Source organism: Mustela nivalis (assembly GCF_964662115.1).
Source record: "Mustela nivalis genome assembly, chromosome: 1".
Taxonomy (NCBI): Eukaryota; Metazoa; Chordata; class Mammalia; order Carnivora; family Mustelidae; genus Mustela; species Mustela nivalis.
In genome coordinates this window covers 2,480,022-2,505,752 of record NC_139020.1, presented here as the reverse complement: position 1 = coordinate 2,505,752, position 25,731 = coordinate 2,480,022, and the positions used below count along the sequence as shown (strand labels likewise).

Genomic DNA, 25,731 nt, shown 5'->3' with positions numbered 1-25,731 from the left:
CTGCGGGAGGTGTCCCAGAGGGCACAGCCCCGTGATGAGGGGGCCTGCCCCCGGCAGTGTTCCCTCACCTGCTACTTCCTGCGTCTCCGCATCCCAGGCATGTTCTCGGCACGGTGGACCTCCAGGCCCCCTTCTCACACCCAGAAGGCAAGAGCCAAGGCGGCAGCACGAGCCGCGCTGGCTGGGACACGACAGGCAAGCTCTGTGCACCTGCTCCACGGGCCACGGGACAGCGCGGGAAAGTCAAAGCAACGGAATTATGTGGCCAGTTTAGGTTTTCAAAAGACCCAGCTGGCCGCCGGGTGGAGAATGCCCTGGGCATGGAGGCCAGAGCTTCGTAAGATGAGGGACACCAAGGAAGGAACCAAGAGGCCCACTTTGACCCTGACAGTGGCCTCTGCACGGCCCTGGGTCAGGCCACAGCACCTGCTTCTCGGCCCAAGGCTGCCCCCGGTGTTCCGAGGGGTGCAGCCGTTCTTCCTGGCACTGGCCGGCTGCCCAGGTGCAGCCCAGGGCCCCTGAGCTGTTTCTGTCCTTGGGGTCCAGCTCTGCCAGGATGTGTGGCCATGAGCCAGCGGGCAAGCGTTTGCAACGGGGTGATGCCGAGGCCAGGCACAGAGGGAGCTTCCTGAGAAGGGAGGTGGGGCAGGCTGGGGCAAGCTCAGGGCCAGTCCCTGCTGGCCAGAGTGGGGCCTAGAGCAGAGCAGCCGCAGGGTGGGTGAGGGCGGGCAGCGACGCCCCGGGGGACCGGTCCTGCAGAGGGACGGCACCGCTGAGGGTCTGGGGACCTGGGTGACAAGCTGGGCTGCTGCTTGCTGCGCAGGAACCAGGGCTGGTGGTTTCGATGGCCAAGCCACGAAGAGGAAGCAGGGAAGGGGCAGGCACAGTCGGACAGAAGATGCCAGAGAGACATCTGTGAAGCAAGGACTTAGCTCCCTGTGGACTCTGGTCGACACACGCACACACGCATGCACGGCCGCTGGCTGCAGGAGCTCCCGGGGGCAGGGCCCTTCCCCCGCTCCCTCCTGCTCAGTGCCGAGCCGTCCACGCACCCACACCCGCTCTCCAGGCTCCCCAGGCCACCCCGACACCCCGGAACCAGCCTCCTCTAGCTCAGGGGCCCTGTCCTGGTGTGCAGGGCCGAGCAGGACTGAGCTGGGGAACATGAAAAGGGGGTTGGGACGGGGCCCCAAGACATTGCAATCGATTGTCCTTGCCCAGCTCAGAGCAGGTCTGCAGTCCCACATGGGAGCCCAGAGGCCAGGACTGGGATGTTCACACGTGCACGCCCTCGGCCCTCCCAACTGTTTCCCAAGAAGGGACCCAGTCTGCAGGAAAATTCTAGTAACCAGCTTTCTAAGAAGTGGGGAGGACAATCTCCAGGAAGGCGGCGCTCAGGGGGCAGCTGGCCAAGGGCAGTGAGTTGCCGGAACATTCTGCGGTCAGGGAGCGGCCGGCCCCAGCGATCCTCGGTGACATGGCATCCTTCGTGCCAGCTCTCTCTGCCCTCTGACCCCGCAAGGCCTGAGGGCGCCACGCCGCGCCTGCCCCGCCCGGGCTGCACCATGGGCCGCTTCGCACCTGGCTGCACCAGCCGGGAACGCGCTGCTGCCAGGAGACTTTGCCGAGAAAGAACAGCCTCGGGGGCCCATTCTCGTCCCCCCGTCGCTCAGCACCCTCGGGGCATGGTCGGGGCCCCCAGGCTGCCGCACGAGATCGGGGGGGGCTGTTCGCAGGCAGGCTTTAGCTTCAGGAGTGTGAACTCTGTGGCAAGGGGACCTCCCCTTACAGGCCTGGCCTCCCCGAAATGACGTTCCCCGGCAGTGCGGCGTCATTGCACGGCTCACAGCTCCCGTCGGCCCCATAATCATCCCGCAAGATTCAGCCCAGAGCAGTCACTGGCCACGTCATAAAACGCAGCTTAGACACCGTCAGAGGCGGGGAGGAAGGGGGGACCCAGCAGGAGACCGAATGCTGAGCCAGGCGGCCCGCCCTGTGTCTCCTTCCTCCGCAGCCACTATGGGCCCGCGGTACCGCCAGGGGCGTGGGGCGGGGGGCCAGGCCACCCCAGCTGGCCTCCCGGGGACCTGCATCAGGACAGGCTCGTCCCAGCAGCATGACCTGCCTCTGCGGGGCCCCGTCTGCAGGAACACCTGGGTCCCTACCTCCCCCGTCATGTGCCGGAGGCGTGCTCGGGAAACGCAGATCCTAACAGGAGCCCAAACCAAATGCGATCCGGAAAACATGAACGCTAGGGCCAAAACCATGGGACGCGATCCAAAGTCAAAAGTGAAAGCTGATTTGGGTTGGAACCGCGCTTGGGGTTTTCTGGGCGGCCCTGCCCCTTCCCGCCGCACGGCTCCAGGGGCTGACGATTCTCTCAGGGTGAACCACGCTGGGATCGCGGAAGGACGGAGGCTGTCTCTGTGGGCACACGCTCTCCTGCCCTGTGAGGCAGTGCCGGCCCACGACCCCGTTCTCCCCACCTCCCATGGCTCTGAAGGCCACACCTCGGCGAGGCAGGTGCTTTCTGGTCCCGGCCTGAGAAGAGAGGCCGCCTGCTCGCCCTGACGGCCAGCAGCAAGTCTGGGGCGAGACCAGCCTGCTGTGTGGCCAGTGTCTCCACAGAGCGCTGCGATGGGCGATTGATCCCAGCCCTGCAGATCCGAAAACAACAGAGACAGGGGAACTGTGGTGGGTGTTCTTGGTGCGCCCGTCCTCCGGCCCCTGGGAACCCCGAAGCCCGAGCAGGGCCCCTCCACCCAGCCGGCCACTCGGGCCGTGCTGCCCTGCGCCTTCCGGAGGAGGAGCGTCTGGGAGCCGCCCCGGCCCCGGTCCTCCCGCCGGAGCAGCAGCCCCGAGCCCTCCCAGCACAGACCACGGCTTCCCTCTGTGAACGGGAAGGCCGCCTCTCCCCAGCGGGGCAAAGCACAGCCCAGAGCACAGGCTTCCAGAAGGACTTGGAAACGCGCAGGCACGTGCTGAGCTGGGCGGCAGCGGCCCAGACGGGGAAGCGGGCGTCCGGCCGCCTGAAGCTGCCCCGACCCCGCCGGCTGCTGCCGGCCCGAGTCTCTGGCCCGGGGACTAGCCCTGGCACAGAGGACGTGTCTTGGCCCAGAACGGCGTGACTAATTGCTCGACAAACAGGAAGGCTTTCCACCTGCCCAGCGCTCAGTCAGGGTTTCCTACCAGACGATAGCATCAGGAGCCCTGGAGAACAGGCAGTTCTGTTCCTCGCCGGGAGCTTCTCATGCTGGTGACGTCAGCAGGGCACAAGGCGGTGCCCGGCCCGCAGGGGTGCGTGGGGGAGGGAGCTGGCAGCCAGCATCTGGGCCTCCAGGACAGGGACGCTCAGTCCCAAGCAGGGGTGTGGGCCTGAGAGAAGGGAGGGCTTCTCTCCTGGCAACTTCCAGGAATGGGATTTTTTCCCAGTACAGCAGAGAAAAAAACAGGATAAAGTTGCAGGACAGAGGGGGGCAGGGGGAGCGGGACAGAGGCCTCTGCCTCGGTCCCCGGTCATTCTGTTGCCGGTTGTTTTTTAAAGATTTCTTTGTATTTGAGAGCGCGTGCAGGCAAGTGCGACGGGGAGGGGCAGGAGGGGAGGGGAGACTCTGAAGCCGACTCTGCCCTGAGCACGGAGCCCAACACGGCTCGATCCCAGGACCCTGAGGTCATGACCTGAGCCGAAACCAAGAGTCTGAAGCCAAACAGACAGAGCTCCGCCCCCACCGGCGCCCCCTGTTGCTGGTTTTTTCATTTTATTTTATTTTTAATTATTTTTCAGTGTTCCAAGATTCATTGTTGATGCACGACACCCAGTGCTCCATGCAATCCGTGCCTCCTTAGTACCCACCACCAGGCTCACCCAACCCCCACCCCCCGCCCCTCCAAAACCCTCAGTTTGTTTCTCAGAGTCCACAGTCTCGCATGATTCACCTCCCCTTCCAATTTCCCCCAACTCCCTTCTCCTCTCCATCTCCCCATGTCCTCCATGCTATTTGTTATGCTCCACAAGTAAGTGAAACCATATGATAATTGACTCTCTCTGCTTGACTTACTTCACTCAGCATCATCTCCTCCAGTCCCGTCCATGTTGATACAAAAGTTGGGTATTCGTCCTTTCTGATGGAGGCATCATACTCCATAGTGTATATGGACCACATCTTCCTTACCCATTCGTCCATTGAAGGGCATCTTGGTTCTTTCCGCAGTTTGGCGACCATGGCCATTGCTGCTATAAACATTGGGGTACAGATGGCCCTTCTTTTCACTCCACCTGTATTTTGGGGGCAAATATCCAGTAGTGCAATTGCAGGGTCATAGGGAGGCTCTATTTTTAATTTCTTAAGGAATCTCCACACTGCTCCCCAAAGAGGCTGCACCAACTTGCATTCCCACCGACAGTGTAAGAGGGTCCTCTTTCTCCACATCCTCTCCAACACACGTTGTTTCCTGCCATGTTAATTTTGGCCATTCTAACTAGTACTAGTATAAGATGGCATCTCAATGTGGTTTTGATTTGAATCTCCCTGATGACTAGTGATGATGAACGTTTTCTCATGTGTCTGATAGCCATTTGTATATCTTCATTGGAGAAGTGTCTGTTCATGTCTTCTGCCCATTTTTTGATGCAATTATCTGTGTTGTGAGTGTTGAGTTTGAGGAGTTCTTTATAGATCCTGGGTACCAGCCCTTTGTACTGTCATTTGCGAGTATCTTCTCCCATTCCGTGGGTTGCCTCTTTGCTGTGTTGACTGTTTCCTTTGCTGCGCAGAAGCTTGGCTGGTTGTAAGAGGAAATGCCTGATCTGAGCAGGGCCCAGAGGAGGGGTGTTTCAGGTCTGTCCTGCTGAGCTCAGAGACAGCCTCTGTCATCTGTCACCATCTCATTAGCTTAACCCAACATCGGACCACAGTACACTGGGTCAATGGCCAAAAGAAACAGCTACACATCCCCAGAGATGTGGGATGTAAGTGCCTCCGTGCACCCACACGAATCCCGACTCCGTCTAACACGGGGACTCAAAATGAGGGGGAGAGGAGAAGGCATGTCCACTCTGAACCCTAGCGCAGCCCCTCGCTGGAAGGCCGCGCGTGTCTGGGAAACCTTACCATGGATTTCCTTAGTTCCGTGTGCAAGATGTTGGGGCGCAGCATCAGACGGAAAATCATCCACCCTGGGGACCATCTCTCCCGACAAGACACAGGTCAGGAAAGGCAGCCCCAGCCCAGCCCCATGACCAAGCCCTCTTCAACTGCTGTTTGCTTGACAATGTGGCCGAGGCTGTGCCCTGAAGGACGACCCCTCAGGAGCCTGCTGCTTCTGGATTTTTACTCTTTAACGCGCTTCCCTTGCTCTCCAAGAAAGCAAGCTACACACGGAGGCTTGGGTTTTCTTATTTGTAGCCAAACTCCCACCAGGGTCTCACAGGCTCAGAGAAGAGACCTAACAGGGTAACCTCTGGACAAGGGACAAGACACAGGCTTGGCCATGAAGGCACGACAGAATCCGCCTCCCCCCGACATGCACACATGTGCCCTCATGCACACGCCTGCTGACACACACGCCCAGATGTACGCACAGCTGCACGCTCACACACCAGCTCGGTGGCCGTATCCACTCACTGACGTCGGGGACATCATGACAAAGGCCTGACCTGTGTCCACACCTGAGTCAGTGTTTGGTGTGAGGGCAGGGCTTGCGGGAAGGCGCCGTGGCGCTGTGTGCCTGGGGAGGCAGGGAGGGCTGCACGCGGCTGCAGGAGAGGGACAGCCGTGGCGGTAGCTGGAGGCCTCTCGGGCCATCCACGAGCTCACACGCTCCCAGGGAGGGTAAAGCCCTGAGCACGAGGACCCCAGGAGCTCAGGGCCTCCACCGCCGCCCTGGAAAGACCTCTCCCTCCTCACTCCCAGGGAGCCTGGACTCCGACAGGGTCAAGACGTCAAGACGGGAGAGAAGCAAGGAGGAGCTGAGCCTCACCAGTGGGGGCGGGGCTCCAGCTGCCTCTTTCCCCCAAGGGCAGACCTGCCAGCACAGCCACGGGGGACGGCCCCGCCAGAGGCAGCCAGAGCAAGGCAATGCTTTTCAAAGGCACCCTCTTGCAGACCAGGAGGACCCGAGGAGAGAACCCCAAGGTCTTGCCCCCACACGCCCCGGGCGGCTATCTTGGCGGGCTCACAGCTCGGCCTTCTGCCCCGCCACCCCTGTGCCCAGCCAGAACCAAACGGAAAGCAGCTCTGACGGCAGGTGCCCTGCCCCCACCCTGTAAGCAGGGGGCGCACGTGGGCGAGGAGCTCATCCCAACATGAGAAACCGCCTCCCACTCTCCTAGCGGGACGAAGTGCGTTCACACGCCCCCAGCGCCGCTCCCAGATTCCCCCCAGCCGGCGGCAGGCGGGGGAAACACTGATTCATCCCGCAGAGAAGCGGCCAAGTACAACGCAGAAAGGCAGCCAGTGTGCCACGCGTTTACAAAGATTGCCATGGGAACGGTTCCCCTCACAAAAGCAGCTTGGATGCCTATGAGGCGAGCTTCCGGTCCGGGGAGGAGGTCTGAGTTCTGTGCCCACAGGACGGCCTCGCCCTGCTCTGCCCCAAGCGGCACCTTCCCAGCTGCCGCTGTCCTGGAGCTCGTCTCTGGACATCTGGTTAAAGACCGAAAGCAAAGCCAACGCGCTGGCCCTTCCGCGTGGGGCCGCTTCTCCCTCCGGCCCCACCGCCCTGCCCAGTCGGCCCCAACCCAGCCCAAGCCTGGCCTCTGGGGGTGGCTCGCTGGCCCAGAGCAGGCAGGAATGTCTTTCTGCTCCTGGCCGGTTAGCCTCAGCTCTCAGGGACGCAGACAAAGAAAGACACAGAGGAAGACTCCGTTTTCCCAGGCAAAGGTAAACCAGATTGCAGTGACCCCAAGAACGATCAGCTCCCTGGGACAGTAAGCTGACCTGCAGATCCAAGTCAGATCCAGATCTGCAAATCCAGAATCTTTTAAGAATCAAGGGTTTTTTTTGTTTTGTTTTTTAAAGATTTTATTTATTTATTTGACAGAGAGAGATCACAAGCAGGCAGAGAGGCAGGTAGAGAGAGAGGGGGAAGCAGGCTCCCTGCTGAGCAGAGAGCCTGATGCGGGACTCGATCCCAGGACCCTGAGATCATGACCTGAGCCGAAGGCAGCGGCTTAACCCACTGAGCCACCCAGGCGCCCCAAGAATCCAGGTTTTTAATAGTGATGATGAATCTGGTGTCTCCCTCGGTGTCAGCCACGTGCTACCGTGGGCTCAGGCAGCCCCGGGAGCCTGTCATGCGTCCACACGTGCCATCCACATTCCACGCGGTGGGCGGGCGGGGGTCAGCGGCGGACATCTGCTGCTGTCCTTCTTCCCCTGCCTCCCTCCGCGCCCTCGGGGACCTACGGGGGGCACCCAGAGCACACTGGCCTGGGGGGCCCGAGGGTCTGCAACCACTGGTCACCAGAACTGCAAAAGGCCAACAGCAGGACCAGACCCTGGTCTGCAGAAGGAGTGAGCCCAGAGGAGGAGGGACGCACACCGAGGGGAGACGGGACGTCAGGCTATGATCACAGCTCCGCGGCGCAGGCAAGCCGCTCGGCGGCCCCGGCTGGTCCCCTCCCTGCAGACCGTGAGTGTAAGGGCTGAGCTGCAGCAGCGTGGACACAAGCCCTGATGGCCACCAGGAGACCAATGCCTTGTGTCCAGCTCCGGGGCCCGTGTGTGTGTGGGAAGCCTCAGCATCTCATAGAAATCATGGTACGACCTAATGCTTGTCGTGCCAGAGCCCCTCATCATAGGCCTGGCCCTACCCCAGGCCACGCGATTCTCACGCCCAGGGCCCGGGGCCCTTCCCAGCCACCAGGGGGATCCCTGCAGATGCCAGACACTGTAAGGAGGTGCCACATGTGTGCTTCCGTGCGTGTGTGTGGAGAGAAGCTTCCCGGATCGGCTGAGCACCCCAGGGCGCCAGCATCACTAAGAGCCTCTGACTGAGGTCTGCAGGCCAGGAGCGCACGGACCTGGGACGGCCGAGGGGCTGACAGCACAGTGACGGAGACCAGGGCTGGCACAAGCGGGCTCTCCTGTCCTGCATGTGACAGGGACACATCACCTCCACCTCACCTGTGCTCTGCAGGACACATGTGTGGCGGCAAGTCAGGTTCAGGGTCATGGGAGGTCCAGGTACTGGCCCCAGGAGGCCTGTCTCTCCTTGGCCGTGGTACCGTGAAACTCCAGGGGCTTACGGCGGTAGCGCTGGCGGGCCACCCCTGGGCTCTGGACAGAGAGTGTGGCCACGTACTGATGCTAAAAACAAAATCTATTTTCTTTCTATGTTGAAAGGAAAATCAGATACTGCTCCTGCCCGCAGCTCTCCACCAATACGCCATCACACAGGGCAAACCATGACGTCTGCCCCATGCTGGTACCCACACACTCATTGCCGTCTCCCAACTGGTCCCAAACTCGTGCCCCGGGTCCCTGAACCCACTCTTCCTGCTCCCTCGACTCCTCCCTCAGACGTCCAAGAGGAACTGACTGCATAAAACCATTTATTCTAAAAAGCTGAGGTACAAATACATCTTCAATCAAAAACTATAATTAAACTATATGACCAAGAGTCAGTCCTTTTTTTTTTTTTTTTTTTTGCATTTTTGGGGGCTAGCATGTTCTAAGAATATTAAATAGGCATTCTTGGTGGGAAACGAGCAGCTGAGGGAGCTCCAACAACTCCAAATCCTTACAATAAAAGCTACTCATGAAAAATACCAAAGATTTCTAAAATACAATGAGGATAAGATACAGGAATCTTTGTGTTTTGAAAATCATGCTTGTAGTAATATTTCCAAATGACAATCACAAAATTCAAAAGATGGTTGGGAAAACTGGAAATCCACAGGCAAAAGTATAAAGTCGGACCCTTACCTCACACCATATCCAAAAATTAATTCAAAATGGATTGACCTAAACTGCAGAGAGAAAACAATAAAATCCCAAGAAGAAAACAGAGGGGAAAATCTTCACGACCATGAATTTGGCAATGATTTCTTAGATATAATGTCAAAAGCACATACAACAAAAGAAAAACAGATTAAGTTAGACTTGATAAAAACTTAACTCTTACACATTGAAGGACACTATCAACAGAGTGGAAAGACAACCACAGAATGGATTGAACATTTGCAAATCACCTATCTGATAACGGTTGGTATCCAGAATATATAAAGAGCTCCTGGAACTCAAGAAGAAGCAAACAACCCAGTTCAAAAACAGATAAAAGATAAAAGACATGAACAGACATTTCTCCTAAGGGAGACGTGCCAGTGGCCCATAAACACAAGACAAGATGTTCAACGTCACTGTCATCAGGGACATCCACATCCAAAGATGATGGCCTTGAGATGCCACCTCATTCCCATAAGGGCGGCTCTAATGAAACAAACAGAAAACAAGCCGTGTCGGCAGAGACGTGGAGAAACGGGAGTCCTCAGGCAGGGTGGGAATGCAGAATCGTGCAGCTGTTGTGGAAAAGCTTGGCAGCTCCTCCGACAGACACACAGGTATCTTGTGTGATACAATTTCACATCTCAGTGAACGCCCAGAAACAGATGCTCCCGTGTGCACAGCAGTGGTCGGCAGTCAAGAGGCAGAAGCACCCAGTGTCAGTGGGCAGACGAACGCCCGGACGTGGCCCAGGCGCGCCTTGTCTCACTGTCCTTTACTGTCCTGTGTTTCACAGATACCGCTTTGTTGTTGCTGTTGTTTTTTTAAACGAATTGAAGGTTGATGGCCTCTGTCTGTCGGCTCTGTATCTGTATTTCCAACAGCATTGCTCACTTCACGTCCGTGTGTCACGTTTTGGTCATTCTTGCAATACTCCACACTTTTTCATTCTTTCTGTGTTGGTTATGGTGATCTGTGACCAGCGATCCTCGTTGGTCATGGTGATCTGCGACCAGCGATCCTCGTTGGTTTTGGTGATCTGTGTGGTTATGGTGATCTGTGACCAGCGATCCTCGTTGGTTTTGGTGATCTGCGACCAGCGATCCTCGTTGGTTTTGGTGATCTGCGACCGGCGATCCTCGTTGGTTTTGGTGATCTGTGTGGTTATGGTGATCTTTGACCAGTAATCCTCATTGGTTTTGGTGATCTGCGACCAGCAATCCTCGTTGGTCATGGTGATCTGCGACCAGCAATCCTCGTTGGTCATGGTGATCTGCGACCAGCGATCCTCGTTGGTTTTGGTGATCTGCGACCTGCGATCCTCGTTGGTTTTGGTGATCTGTGAGGTTATGGTGATCTTTGACCAGCGATCCTCCTTGGTTTTGGTGATCTGCGACCAGCGATCCTCGTGGTTTTGGTGATCTGTGACCAGCGATCCTCGTGGTTTTGGTGATCTGTGACCAGCGATCCTCGATGTCACTACTGTCCCCGTTTGGGGTGCTCCGACTGCACCCACGTAAGAGGACAAACTTGACTCAGAAGTGTCGAGCGCATTCTGACGAACTCTTCCCCCGTCTCCCCCTCTCTCCTTGGCCTCCCTGTTCCCCGAGACACAATGCTGAGATCAGACCAATTAATACCCCTGCAATGGCCTCTGACGGTTCAAGGGAAAGGAAGAGTTGAACGTCACATTGAATCGAAAGCGAGAGATGACTAAGCTGAGGAAGGAGGCATGTCAAAGCCTGAGCAAGGCCGGAAGCTAGGCCTCCCTCATGCACCAAACAGCCGAAAAGCAAATGCAAAGAAAACGTGCTCGAAGGAAATCAGGGTGCTTACAACATGGCTTACTGAGGGTTCTAAGCCCATTGCTGAGAACTACAGCTCAGAAAAAGAGATTCCTTTCAAAATCGGGCCATTCGCTGGCAGCGCGCCAGGTCCCCCAGGAGCGCTGGTGGAGACGGACCATGGGAGTGATGCTGTTTTCACAGCTGCCATCACAACATCACTCCCACAGCCCGTGGGTCAAGGAGTCATTTCAACTTTCGAGTCTTATTATTTAAGAAATCCATTTCGTGAGGGACAGCGGCCGTGGACAGTGATTCCTCCGATGGACCTGGCCAAAATGAAAGGAAACCTTCCAGGAAGGATTCCCGTTCTCGAGGCCATTGAGAACATTCCTGATTTCGTGGGAAGAGGTTGATTCCAGCCCTCATGGAGGACCTCGGAGGGGTCAAGACTTCAGTGGGGGGGTCACTGGAGATGTGCTCGAACTAGCTGGAAAACTAGGATTAGAAGTGGGGCCTGAAGGTGGGGCTGAGATGCTCAGGGTCAGACTTGAGCAGAGGAGGAGCGGCTGCTTCTCAGGGATGAGCGAAGAAGCGGTTTCCTGAGGGGATCCGCCGCTGGGGAAGATGCTGTAGAGGCCGCTGGGACGGCCAAACGATTCAGCGACACACTTAGCCGATCCGGCAGCAGCAGGATTAGAGAAGTTCTCCTGTGGGTCAGATGCCATCACACAGCGTCGCATGCGGCAGAGAAATCAGTCATGGAAGGACAAGCGTCATTCCCGTCTGATTCTACGAGGCTGCCGGGGCCTCTCCAGCCTGCCGCCGCCACCACCCCGATCCGTCGGCAGCCGTCAGCATCGAGGGGAAGCCTCCCACCAGCAAAAGGATCAGGACTCCCCGAAAGCTCAGAGGACGGTGAGCATTTTCTAGCAATAAAGAATCTCATCATGAGGACATGGACATTGTGGCTTTCGACACAATGCTCCTGCACATGTAACAGGGAAACCAGGACGGGAGAGTCCCTTCGCCGCCATACCCACTCTGTTGTGGGGGTCTGGAACGAGTCCGCAGTATCTCTGAGGTGTGCCTGTGTGTAGGTATAATGGAGTGTGACTTTGCCATGAAAAGGGATGAACTGACACAGGACACAACACGGCTAAACCTTGAAGACAAGCCAGACCCAGAAGGACAGATGTTTTATGATTCCACTTACAGGAGGTTCGTAGAGCAGTCAAATCCATGGACAGAAGCAGGACAGAGGACACCAGGGCCTGGGAAGAGCGCAGCAGGAGCAGTGAGGAGGTCCTATTTAATGGGTACAGAGTTTCTGCTTGGCATGATAGAAAGTTCTGGACATAGACAGTGGCTGTGGTTACACAACACCGTGAATGTACGTAATGCCACTGAGTTCCATGATTAGTCTACATCTGGACACAATTCCTAACACGCACACTCTCGGAACAGAGGGACAGCCGTGAGCATGACAGACGAGTGCTGAGTACGAGCGGTCTCTTGACCCCCCACCTGAGCCCGGCCTGGAAAAGGAGCAAAGAGCTTCTGCTGGGTTCATGCCCCGCCTTCTGAGCCCACAGCCTCCCTACGGGGTGCTATATCCTATGCTATGTCCCCCACTACACCAGGACCTACACCCAGGAGTCCGCATCTGCATCACAGGAGAAAACAGGGCCAAGTCTGTCTGGGAGACTTCTCAGGAAGCTAGGAAGCCTACAGGCACTTGTATCATCAACCTTTTCCATCCCCACTAATGTCACGGCAGCTCATGAGAGGCCTGCAGCACCGGGGTAACAGGCGTATTTACAACCTCATTAACACCTTTCTTTGACCCTAGTCTGACTGCCAGCCTGGGGCGGGTTTCAAGCCCCCGCCTTGTGGTGCTCTGCTTGCTCTTCTCATTAATTCAAAATCCTCCGAACTAAGTAAAAGGCATGTGGCCCTGTACACCTCCGGGATGAGGCCGCCTCCACCCCGCCCGGCACCATGCGCAGACCCTGCTGAGGATACCCAGCCTCAAAGCCGCAGCATGGGTCTGCTCTGGAACGAGGCCGCCCCAGCTCCAGGAGCAAAAGGGCAGTTCCGAGCACCCTTGGGGGCAGGGCAGGGGAGCGTGAGGCCTGGCTGTTGGCCTGGCAGGCTCCACGCCTTTACAGACAGACTGAGCACCAAGGAGGAAGAAAGCCTCAACTTATTAGAAGAGGAATTCTTTAAAAAATAAATTTAACAGGGCGCCTGGGTGGCTCAGTCGTTGGGTGTCTGCTTTTGGCTCGGGTCGTGATCCCAGGGTCCTGGGATCGAGCCCTGCATCAGGCTCTCTGCTCGGTGGGAAGCCTGCTTCCTCCTCTCTCTCTCTGCCTGCCTCTCTGTTTACTTGTGATCTCTGTCAAATAAATAAATAAACCTTTAAAAAATAATAAATTTAAAAATGAATGTACCATTTTCCTGCCTTTATTTCTGATTTTAAATTTACAAGACACCCCAAACACTGCCAAGCACATGCTTTTTTGGTCATAATTCGCCCGAACTCAAGTGTCTCCTTGACCTTCATGTGAAACACAGAAATATTAGAAAGGCTAAGCCATTCCTTAAAACCGGCCGTAAGTACTTTTCCGGAGATACATGCTCGAAACATATGCCTTCGTTTCTTCCTGAAGGAGCTTCCAGGAGGATCTTGCTATCTCTACTGCGCTCCATAACTAGGAGGAGGAGAAGCACCCTTCTTTATCACATCCATCTACTAATTAGCAAAACTACACAAAACTTGGGCTTTGGCCCAGTTCCGCGTCCCTCTGCGCTGCGATCCCATCTTTGGCAAGAAAAGACCCTGCGTTCTAGAGGCAGCACAAGCGAATTACACGGGTTTATTCCCATTACCCTAACAAACACCCCAACAGAAAATTCCATGCTAGAAAGAGTCCAAACACACAGTGTCCTCAATTTTACCCACCAGCGGTCAGGCCTCCCGAGCCAGCACACACAGATGCACCGACTTCTGCACCCACGGGTCTCAAGCCACCTCCCGGCACGGCTTTCCGGCTCCGCAGACCTGACGGCGTTCCCCGGTCTGCTGGCCCCTGAGACTCTACCCGCGCTGTCCTCCCCAACCCTGGCTAGAAAGATGAGGCTCTCGGGGCACACCACACAGCAGACGCAGCTTACAGACGCGGACGAGGCTCCTAGCACCGGGGCTGTGGCACGTGCCTTCTCCCCAAGAGGTACCCCGAGCCCAAGCGCCCGCAGCATCTCTACGAGGGAAGCAGCCCAAGAAAGGAGCAAACGAGCTTCCGGATGTGACACTCCAGGGTGACCCGGATGGAACGTCCCCTCTCCACGCGCCGGCTTCCATTGCTCTGCCAGCGGCCCAGGCGCAGCTGAGAAGGATCTGCGCGCTGGGGGCACCCTAGGACACCCCGGCAGACATCATCTGAAGAACTCATCCAGCGGTCTGGGCGCTCGTTGGGAGGCCCCTTTTCCTGATCTCTCCTGTATGGAAAGTGGAACTTCTGAGTGTACAAATGCCCAGAACAGCGTAAGGACTGTGTTTCCCACCGACCAAGTATCTGCATCACAATAAGCGACTTCCTGATAGCAAGCGTACAGTGTTTCAGAACACAGGAGTCGTGCACACCAGTGACTCTTCTGGCTTTCTTTATTCAAAAGTAAAACAGGCACAAAAAACAGAACTGAAACGTCCAATGTCACCTGAACTAGCAAGTTCACCGAAAGGCTTAAAGGTGAACTTGCATTTTAGGGAATCAATTATCACTACTAGAGAGAGAATGAATTGTTTTTCAAAACATGTATCTCAGGAAAATGCTGACCAGCGGGGCACGTGACTATTTCATCCCCTTCGTGCAGGGGAACCCAGAGGTCTCGGGAAGTCCCCTGAGCAGCGGGAGCCGCTCAAAGACGGCCCTCCTCCAGGTCCTGGGCGTGGGCCTCGCCGGCCGGAAGGATGGATCTTCCACAGCTGCCCCCTGGCCGGGTCAAGCAGCTGCCCACAGGCACTCTCGCTTGCAGGAGGAAGTGGTGTGGATACATACGCATTCACGTCCCTCTCGAGTCACTCACATTCTACCGTCTATAACGCACGGTGACGGTTTCGGAACACAAAGTGGGGGCCTGGGGGAGGGGAAGGGACACACCGAGCGCTCCTACGCGTCACGCTCCAGGGCGCGAAGGTCCTCCAGGAGCTCCTGGGCCACGGTCTGCAGGTGCGGGTTGCGGCTCTTGGCCATGGCCACGATGCGCTGCAGGGGCAGGGAGCTCCGGAACTCAGAGGCCGACTTGGAGAAGACTTCCGGCTCCAGGACCACAGACTGGACGAGTCGCAGCGCGTGGAGACACACCTCTGTGTCCGGGTCTGGGGGAGAGAGGGAACGCTTCTGGTTAGAATGAGACTCTGCAGGAACTGGCGAAGTCTATCGGCCTTTCGGAACGACAAGTCTGATGGCTCTGTGACCACCAGCTGACCGAGACACTGTCACTTCTTAAGCTAAAGGCTTAGCGCCTAAGAGCGACACAACAGAACTCAATGACCATCGATTTAGTGATGTCCATCCTCAATACCACTCGCACTCGGATAGTCTGAAGATGCGGAACTAAAAATAAGAGTGCCTTCCTGCTGCCGAGTTGCTAGCAGAGCTGGCGCGGCTGCACCCACGGAAGACTGTGGAAGAGGTACTGCCCCGTCTGTACTTGGAGCACATTGGTCTCCCCGAGCCCCACACAGGCGCAGCAGCTCCCTGGGGCCCCCAGGGCCCCCAGAGTCATGGGCGGCAGGACACACAGTGCCGCCTTGTTCCCGAGGAAGGCTCTCTCGAGTCTGGGAACTTAGTGGCGGGCACGCGCCACAGCATCGCCGCAGCACGGCTGGGCGTGAACAGCCCGGCGCGGAGCCACAGCCGTAACCAGGAGGCTCCGGCTGTCCTGCTCCTCGCGCCTGCCGACCGGGAAGCCTCAGTGTGCCGTCCGTCCACTCTGAGCCAGATGCTGTGATGGGAACCAGGCTCAAAATCAACCCCTCTTTCTTAGCGCTATGCTTAACTCTTTGAACAAGTGAGTGGATCACAAGAGCAGACTCGGGAAGTCCGTGGTGAGAGCTGCTGCGTGTGGACGCTGCCGCAGGCCCCGCGCTGAGCCGGGCCTCCAGGGCCCAGTGAAGACGGCAGCGCTCCATCCAGGACGGAGGGCGGGACGTCCTGGGCCTGGACCATTTGAGTCCTCCTACTCTGGGGGAGGACATGGCAACTCCCCCCAGAGACCCGCAGCGGAGAGTGGCTGCCACAGGGAGGAGGATCGCTGGGAAGGCCCCAGCACCCGGTCGCAGATGGACAGGAGTTCACCCAAAACAAAGAACTCCCCTTGTCCCCAGCATCAGTGCAGCAAACTCCCAGCAGCCAGTGACAGCCGTCACCGCCGGGAAAGGAGCGAGAGGAAGGAAGGTGACTCCTGAACACAGGCGCAAGGGGAGGGCCAGCCACGCAGGGGGAGCGGGTGCCGAGGAAGACATTCGGGCAGCCCAGCTCTCGCCTCACCCCGCAGGAGGAAGAGAGGAGACTTGGACGCCCGCTGTGCACAGAAGGCGAGAACAAAACCCACACCCATCTCCCCGCACACCGACAGCCCAGCAGGAGAGGCTGCACGGCCACGACCACGGCCGCGCTGACCTCACCCCTGCTGCAGACAGTCCACGGCCGCGCTGACCTCACCCCTGCTGCAGACAGTCCACGGCCGCGCTGACCTCACCCCTGCTGCAGACAGGCCGGCTCACTGCGGCCCCGAGACCAAGTGCCGCCCACGAGCCATTTCTGTACAGGCTGTGAGCAAAGAGTGATTTTCACATTTTAAAGGGACACTTTTTTAAAAAGGGGGGGGAGAAGAATGCGCAGCAGAAACCACACATGGCCCGGAAGATGTTTACTACTCGGCCCGTTACAGAAAAAGTCTGCTCTTTTGCTCTGCACACAAATGTCCAACATCGAATCAGAATTACGACAAAGCAAGGGAAACAAAAGGCCCACGATGGAGTGACGAAGTAATCCAGGGCCAGACCCAGACATGACCCACTAGAAAACGAATCTGAACCAAACAGGATTCATAGATGGAAAACACTGATGTACGTTCCTAGAGCGCATCTGATTGTAATGTAGACCTAGGGCAAGTCATAAAAAAAGTGTTTAAAGCATAAATGATAAGCCAACAGTACTATAAAATAGAATATTAAAATAATCTAACAGTGAACAAAAAAAGAGGAAAAAAGAAACTAGAGATATTTTTCTATTTTTCTCCAAACATTAAATGCAAATAGTATCAACACACCAATGACACTGAAAAGAAATAAAAATTCTAAAAAAAACACCGATTAGAAGCCGGAGGATGCACAAAACAGCAAGACTTCACTATATATTGCTCACACGACACTCAAGATAAATACAAAGACAGAGGTTAAAATTAAAAACAAATACTTAAAATACGCCAAACAGGGGCACCTGGGTGGCTCAGTGGGTTAAAGCCTCTGCCTTCGGCTCAGGTCATGATCCCAGGATCCTGGGATCAAACCCCACATCAGGCTCTCTGCTCATCGGGGAGCCTGCTTCCCATCCTCTCTCTCTGCCTGCTTCTCTGCTTGCTTGTACTCTATCTCTCTGTCAAATAAGTAAATAAAATCTTTAAAAAAAAATAATAAAAATAAAATACGCCAAACACTACTTAAAAGAAGGCTATAGAGCCTATATTATTGCCAAATAAACTAGACTTCAGAACAGGAAATGTTACCAGGACCACGGGGTAACACTGCCTAATTACAGAGCGGTCACACACCAAGAAGACAGAAAAGTCTCAATCAGGTATGGGTGTACCGAATGACAGAGCTTCAAAAGACACAGCAAAATAGGATAGAACTCTATGGGCAAATCGATTCTCAGTTAGAGCTAAAAACTTGAATGTTATTCCCATTATTGATTTTAAAAAGTAAGGAAAAGAAAATCCGTAAAAACACAGAAGCCCTGAACACTTGAGTTGAGCAAGGTCAGCCCGCGATGACCAACTATATCCACGTATCAGTAACAATACTTTGGAAACAGAATTTTTTAAAAAGACTATCATTCACAATAGCACCAAAAACATAATACATTTAGGTATAGATCTCACAAAATATGTGCAAGATCTGTATGCTAAAAACCATAAAACACCGATGTTAAGAAATTAATGACGACGTAAGTAAACGGAGAGAGAGAACGTGCTTATGGACCAGAGGACCTGACACTGTTGTGTCAACCCGCCCAGTGATCCACACCCAGCGCACTCCCGCACTCCCGGCCAGAGTCCCAGGAAGCTTGTTTGTAGAATCAACAAACTAATTCTCAAATTTCTTTGGAAAAGGAAAGGAATTAGGACAGCCAAAACAGTTTAGAAAAACAGTGAAAGACTCAGAGTACTTGATTTCAAGACTTAAGAGTTACCAAGACAGTGTGATACCCGGGAAGGGACAATCAGAGATAAATGAAACAGGATTAGCCTGAGGGGCTCGTTGGTTGGCCCACAGCCTTCAGCTCAGGTCACGATCTTGTAGTCCCAGGATCGAGTCCCCCATGTGGCTCCCTGCTCGGCGGGGAGTCTGCCACTCCCTCTGACCTCTCCCCCATCATGCTCTCTCTCTCAAATAAATAAAATCTTAAAAAAAGAAAGAAAGAAAGAAGAAACAGGATTAGAAAACACTGGACCACACCACAGTTTTATAAAATCTCAACAAACATATAAATGGCATTTTATATTCTTTTTAAGAAATGCATTTAATTAAAAAAAAATAGCCTTTTCAGGTTACCTGTCTTGGTTCCGTTAGTAGAGAGTAGGAATTTTGATCTCGGGGTTGTGAGTTCAAGCCCCATGCTAGATGCAGAGATTACTTAAATTAATTAATTTAAAAGGAGGGGCGCCTGCGTGGCTCAGTGGGTTAAAGCCCCTGCTTCTGGCTCAGGTCATGATCTCGGGGTCCTGGGATCGAGTCCCACATTGGGCTCTCTGCTCAGCGGGGAGCCTGCTTCGCCCCTCTCTGCCTACTTGTGATCTCTCTCTCTCTCTCTCTCATGAATAAATAAAATCTTAAAAAAAAAAAAAGATTCCTCAAGTAACTCATGGCTGTCTTAATGTAGATATTTCATCAAAGACTAAATACAACCTTATCTTGACAAATATAGCCAGACCTTCACGAACTAGCACTCCCCACTTTCAGCAAACAGAAAGAAATTCCTTAGAAATTTACATTACCTCTACCCCCGCCCCTCCCTCCACAAACTTAAAAGTATGTATAATCAGATGCTCCTCACCAAACCCAGTGCAAGTCTTCTAGTCTATGGACCTGTGCTATAATTAAAGCACCTTTTGCACCATAAAAAAAAATTAATTAATTTGAAAAATAATAGCCTTTTCAACAATCAGTGCTGGAAAAAATTGAACACTCATAGGTAAAAACAGAAAACTTGAATACATACCCTTGCCTCACATACAAAACTTACATGAAAATTAACAATAGACTTAAAGGTAAAACCTAAAACACCAAGAACTTCTGAAGAAAACAAGAGAAAATCTTTGTAATCTTGAGTTTGGTAAGAATTTCTCAGATATAAAACCAAAAGCACAATCCATAGAAGAAAAAAATGAGTAAGCGCTATCAAAATTAAAAACATCTGCTCTTCCAAAGATATAGTTAGGAAATGAAGAGATGAACCAGTAGGCCAGAAGAAAATACTTGTAAAACATGTACCTGATTTATTAAAAACAACTGAATACAGAGTATAAACTCAAAAATACTCAATAATTACTAATAATATAACAAACCACCCAATAAGAATTGTCAAAATATTGGAAAAGACACATCTTTTCACGTGCTCACTTCCCATTCATGTATCTACTTTGGTTAAATATATCTTCAAATATTTTACTCACAGTGTCTTTACTCATCGTTGAGAAAATCTGGAAATAACCCAAACATCTTTCAACTGATGAACAGATAAAAAGAGACCATGGCATCTCCATAGAGTAAAAATGTAAATAGCAATAAAATAAATTAACAACTGATACACACAAAAACATGATCAATCTCGAATTATGCCGAGACTAAGCTGGACTCTAAAATCTGCACCCGTCACGACGGCGCATGTGCGCCCCTGGACATGTCAAAGCCGCAGGAGAAGAGAAGAGAGAGACCTGCGGCTGCCAAGGCCTGGGAGTGAGGAGGGGTGACCCCACCGTGGCACGGAGAATACTCTGCAGAGATGAAACCGTCCTGGGTATTAACTTCAGTTTACATGTATGCGACGCGTAGGTCGCAACTCTTGGAACTCTGTACTGGTAAGTGGATTTCACCCCACGTAAAATTATAACTCAGTAACACTGACCTTTAAAAAGGGGAAAAAATCACATTTCTGGACCCTCTTCCTTACTCCCTTCCCCTAAGCAATTGCTTTTTTCCCTCAAGGACTGGTCATCTATCTATCTATCTATACATATTTTCTAAAGATTTTATTTACTTGACAGAGAGAGATCACAAGTAGGCAGAGAGAGCCAAACAGAGAGAGAGGAGGAAGCAGGCTCCCTGCTGAGCAGATGCGGGGCTCAATCCCAGGACCCTGGGATCATGACCTGAGCTGAAGGCAGAGGCTTTAACCCCCTGAGCCACCCAGGCGCCCCTGGTTATCTACTTTCTAAACAATGTCTGGGGCAGGGTCAGGCACAAGTGCAGGAGGATGCTCTCTCTGGAGAGCACATGAATTCTGCAAAAACATACCCATAAATTCGAAGACACCCCGTCCTCCCTACTGTGTTTCCAGAGTCCGTAGGCCTCTGCCCTGCAGACAGGAGACTACATGAGTCCTCTGTGGCCAGTCTGAGAAAGCGTGAACGGTGCCGGCCCATGGGTTCCCGGGGAGCGGCTGCGCCAGCTCTCACCGCGGTCCAGCTCCCGACCGCACCCCAAGCGGGGCGTCCGGCGGCAGAATCCGCTCCCACGGTCCCCTCTAGCGGAGGTGACGCACGGTGCTGTGCTCGTTTCGGGCGCACCGTGCAGCGACCCAGCCCTCCTGCGCGGTACTCACCACCTCATGCACACTCTGGAATCCCCACCGCCCATCTCACCCGTCCCGCCGCCCCCCTCCCCTCTGCTGGCCGTCAGATTGTTCAGGGAAGGGTCTGTTTCTTGATTTGCTGCTTTTTTATCCCTTGCTCGTGTGTCTCGTTTCTGGTTCTTAAATCCCGCACGAGGGAAATCATACGGCGTTTGTCTTTCTCGGACTCCTTTTGGTTAGCACGGTACCATCTGTAACTCCATCTACAGCATTCAACGTGGCAAGACTTCATGCTTTTTGGTGGCTGAGTGATATTCCACTTTATATACATGTATATATATAAATGTATGTATACGTGTCACACACATACACACACACGCCCCACATCTTTATCCGTTCATCAGTCACTGGACACCTGGGCTGCTTCCCCAGTTTGGCCACTGTAAGTCATAGCGCTCTCACATAGGGGTGTCCATATCCCTTTGAATTAGTGCTCTTATATTTTGGAGTAAATATCCAGTACTGCAAATACCGGGTCACAGGGCAGCTCTGTTTAACCTTTTGAGGACACTGTGTACCGTTTCCCAGAGCAGCTGCGCCAGCCCGCATTCCCACCAACAGTGCGCGAGGCTCCCCTTTCTCCGCATCCTCACCGACACCTGTCGTTTCTCGTGTTGTTGATTTTTGTCATCCTGGCGGGTGTGAAGTGGGATCTCACTGTGGTTTGGATCTCCATTTCTCTGCCGATGAGTGATGTTAAGCAACTTTTCATTTGTCTTTTAGCCGTTTCAATGTCTTCTTTGGAGAACTGCCCGTTCAGGTCTTCTGGCCATTTTTTAAAGATTTTATTTATTTATCTGACAGAGAGAGACACAGCGAGAGAGGGAGCACAAGGAGGAGGAGTGGGAGAGGGAGAAGCAGGCCTCCCGCCGAACAGGGAGCCCGATATGGGGCTCGACCCCAGGAAGCTGGGATCATGACCTGAGACGCAGGCAGAGTCCTGACCCACTGAGCCACCCAGGAGCCCCCAGCCATTTTTTAAATTGGATTATCTGGGGTCTCCGTGTTGGGTTGCATCAAGTCTTTATGTATTTTGCATACCAACCCTTCGTTGGATAGGTCATTTGCAAACGTCTTCTCCGATTCTGTAAGTTGTTTCTCAGTTTTATTGATGTTTCCTTGGCTGTGCAGAAATTTTTTTTTTCTTGAAGACAAAATTTATTTTATTTATTTTTGTTTTTATTTCCCTTGCTTCAGGAGATAGATCTAGAAAAATGTTGCTATGGGTGATGTTAGAGAAAGTACTGCATGTGTTCTCCTCTAGGATTTCTATGTTTTCAGGTCTCACATTTAGGTCTTTAATATATTTTGAATTTATTTTTGTGTGTGGTATAAGAAAGTGGTCTAGTTTCATTCCTCTGCGTGTAGCTGTCCACTTTTCCCAACACCATTTGTTGAAGAAATTGTCTTTTTCCTATTGCATATTCTTTCCTCCTTCGTCAAAGATTAATTGACCATATAATTGTGGGTTTATTTCTGTTCCATTGGTCTGTGTGTCTCTTTTTGTGCCAGTACCATACTATTTTGATTACTACAACTCTATAATATAAATTGAAGTCTGGAATTGTGAAACCTCCAGTTTTGTTTTGCTTTTTCATTTTCAGGGTTGCTTTGGCTATTTGGGGTCTTTCATGGTTCCATATAAACTTAAGGACTGTGTATTCTCGTTCTGTGAAACATGCATTCTGATAGGGATTGCATCAGATCTCAGATTCATTGGGTATATGGGCATTTTAACAGTATCTGTTCTCCTGATCCATGAATACGGAATGTCTTCCCCTTCCTTTGCATCACCTTCAATTGCTCTCATCCCTGCTTTATAGTTTTCAGAGTATGGATCGTTCACCTCCTTGGTTAGGTTTATTCCGAGGCAGTTTATTATGTTTGGTACAACTGTAAATGGGATTGTTTTCTTAATTTCGCTTTCTGCTGCTTGGTTTTTAGTGTATACAAATGCAACATGTTTCTCTTTGCTGATTTTTGTATCCTGTGACTTTACTGAATTCATGTATCAGGTCCAATAGTGTTTTTAGTAGTCTTTGGGGTTCTCTATAGAGCGTATCATGTCATCTGCAAATAGTGAACGTCTTCCCTCTTCTTTACCAATTTGCATGATTTTATTTCTTTGTGTTGTCTGATTGCCGTGGCGAGGACTTCCAGCACTACGCTGAATAAAAGTGATGAGAGTAGACATCCTTGTCTTTTTTTTTTTTTTTTTTTTTTTTTTTTTTTAAAGATTTTATTTATTTATTTGACAGAGAGAAATCACAAGTACACTGAGAGGCAGGCAGAGAGAGAGAGAGAAGGAAGCAGGCTCCCTGCTGAGCAGAGAGCCCGATGCGGGACTCGATCCCAGGACCCTGAGATCATGACCTGAGCCGAAGGCAGCGGCTTAACCCACTGAGCCACCCAGGCGCCCCTGACATCCTTGTCTTGACCTTGACCTCAGGGGGGAAGCTCCCAGTCTTTCCCACTATGATGTTCGCTGTGGGTTTTTTATATATGGCCTTTATTATGTTGGGGTAAGTTCCCTCTAGACCTACTTTGTTGAGGGTTTTTATCATGAATGGGTGTTGTACTATGAATCTCACCCTTAAACATGAGAACACAATGCACATCACCAGATCTCTGAGAAAAAGATGGTCATCATTTTCAACAGAAACAAAAGGAGGGAAAAGAAAAGAGTGTGCAATGAGAAGAAAAATTTAAAAAAATATTAATACCTTCCTCAAAGAGATAGAAGTTATATCATCCATTATTCAAGAATGAGATGTTATATTTTTTAATTTCAAAGAAAGGCAGTTAGAAATTAAATGCATGATAGTAGAGATGAAGATCTCAATAGGAAGGATGGAAAATAAAATTGTGGAAATCTCTTTTTTTTTTTTTTTAATTTTATTTATTTATTTGACAGAGAGAAATCACAAGTAGATGGAGAGGCAGGCAGAGAGAGAGAGAGAGGGAAGCAGGCTCCCTGCTGAGCAGAGAGCCCAATGCGGGACTCGATCCAAGGACCCTGAGATCATGACCTGAGCCGAAGGCAGCAGCTTAACCCACTGAGCCACCCAGGCGCCCCAATTGTGGAAATCTCTTAAAAGTGGTGCTAACTACTGGGTGTTTACCCCAAAGATGCAGATATAGTGAAAAGAAGGGCCATCTGTACCCCAGTGTTCATAGCAGCAATGGCCACGGTCGCCAAACTGTGGAAAGAACCGAGATGCCCTTCAACAGACAAATGGATAAAGAAGATGTGGTCCATTACACTATGGAGTATGATGCCTCCATCAGAAAGGATGAAACCCACCTTTTGTATCAACATGGACAGGCCTGGAGGAGATGATGCTGAGTGAAATAAGTCAAGCAGAGAGAGTCAACTATCATATGGTCTTGCTTACTTGTGGAGCATTTAAGAAATAACACGGAGGTCATTAGGAGATGGAGAGGAGAAGTGAGTTGGGGGAAATTGGAGGGGGAGATGAACCATGCGAGACTGTGGACTCTGAGAAACAAACTGAGGGTTTTGGAGGGGAGGGAGGTGGGGGTTGGGTGAGCCTGGTGGTGGGTATTAAGGAGGGCACGTACTGCACGGAGCATTGGGTGTGGTATATAAACAATGAATTCTGGAACACTGAAAAGAAATTTAAAAAAAAAATTTTTTTAAAGTGGTACTAAAAAAATACAAAGAGAGAACAGAAGAAAAGACTAGAATAGGAGGCTCAACATTCAAATAACAGATAGTCCAAAAAGAGAAAACGGAGTAAACAAAGAAAGGAAATCACTCAGTAATGACTCAATGATTCAAAATAATTGAAAAAAGATTACTAGAACTAAAAGAGCTAAGTTTCTAAACTGAAAGGGGCCCTTTTAGTTTCTATCAACATTATAAAATATACATGTAATACCTCAGTCAAATCAGCATAAAATTTCAGCTCAAAAAATGAAACAGAAGATTCTATATGCTTCTAGAGGAAAAAACAGAGTTAGGAGTCAAAACTGCTCAACACTGCACACTAGAAGATACAGTAATAGTCTTCAAAATTCAGAAATTCAGAAATTAAAAAAATAATTCTAACCTGAGATTCTATACCCAGCCAAACTATGACTATTTTAGGTGAGGGTAAAGTAAAAATCATCCAAACACATACTATCTCAGAAGCTTTGTCTCCCACACACCCATTCTCTGGAGACCTGGCAGGACATGCTCTGCCTAACAAGGAAGTACACGAAGAGAGAGGACAGCATGGGTACACAGACAGAATCAGGAAGGCCAGCACACGTGAAAGAGAGAATCCGGTTGGGAGGAAACACAGACGAAGTGAAAGGTAATCACTTTATGTACTCTACAGGAGGGACATAACACAGAATTTAGGTCTGTTCAGGCCACAGATCAGCAAATTCTGAGCTTTAACTACTCACTTTATCTTTTAAAATAATCACGGGAGACTTATTACTTGAGACAGAAAACATTCCTAAGATGGCTCAGTTACTAAGTTGGGAGATGAGTGAATCAACCAGAGTGAGAGAAGGCATTCACCTGACTCCAACACAAAAACAATGTAGATATGAAGATTATTGGACGAGAGTTTTTAAGCAGCCAATATAAAAGTTATTAAATGAGCTATTGTAACCTGCTGGAAGCAAATGGAAAAAAAAATCTCAGCAAAGAAATCAAAGATATAAAGAAGAACAAAGGGGAAACATTAGAACTGAAACATACAATAAGTGAAATTAAAAACTTGACAGAGAAAGAGGGACGGACAGAGGAAAGATCAGTGAACTGGAAGATAGCACCATAGAAATTACCCAACCTGAATAACAGAGAGAAAAAAACACAGAGCCCCTGGGTCCAGTAGGACCATA

General features: G+C 51.8%; 1 protein-coding gene and 1 long non-coding RNA gene across 10 annotated transcripts in view; both read right to left on the bottom strand.

Annotated features, from left to right (window-relative positions):
* Positions 1-2,283: 2,283 nt before the first annotated feature.
* Positions 2,284-3,846, bottom strand: LOC309846285. Its single transcript, XR_014301848.1, has 2 exons — positions 3,161-3,846; positions 2,284-2,657 (listed from the first exon to the last, which is right to left on the bottom strand). It is a non-coding gene; the product is annotated as an uncharacterized lncRNA (long non-coding RNA).
* A 10,532-nt stretch (positions 3,847-14,378) lies between these two features.
* The window catches only part of HSF2BP (heat shock transcription factor 2 binding protein), a 101,629-nt gene continuing 90,276 nt past the window's right edge, over positions 14,379-25,731 (bottom strand). For all 9 annotated transcript variants that reach the window (XM_082720957.1, XM_082720956.1, XM_082720959.1 and 6 more), the window contains one exon: positions 14,379-15,110. In XM_082720957.1, coding sequence (XP_082577083.1) covers positions 14,902-15,110 — 209 coding nt within the window. In that variant the 3' untranslated portion in view covers positions 14,379-14,901. The remainder of the gene's footprint in view (positions 15,111-25,731) is intronic.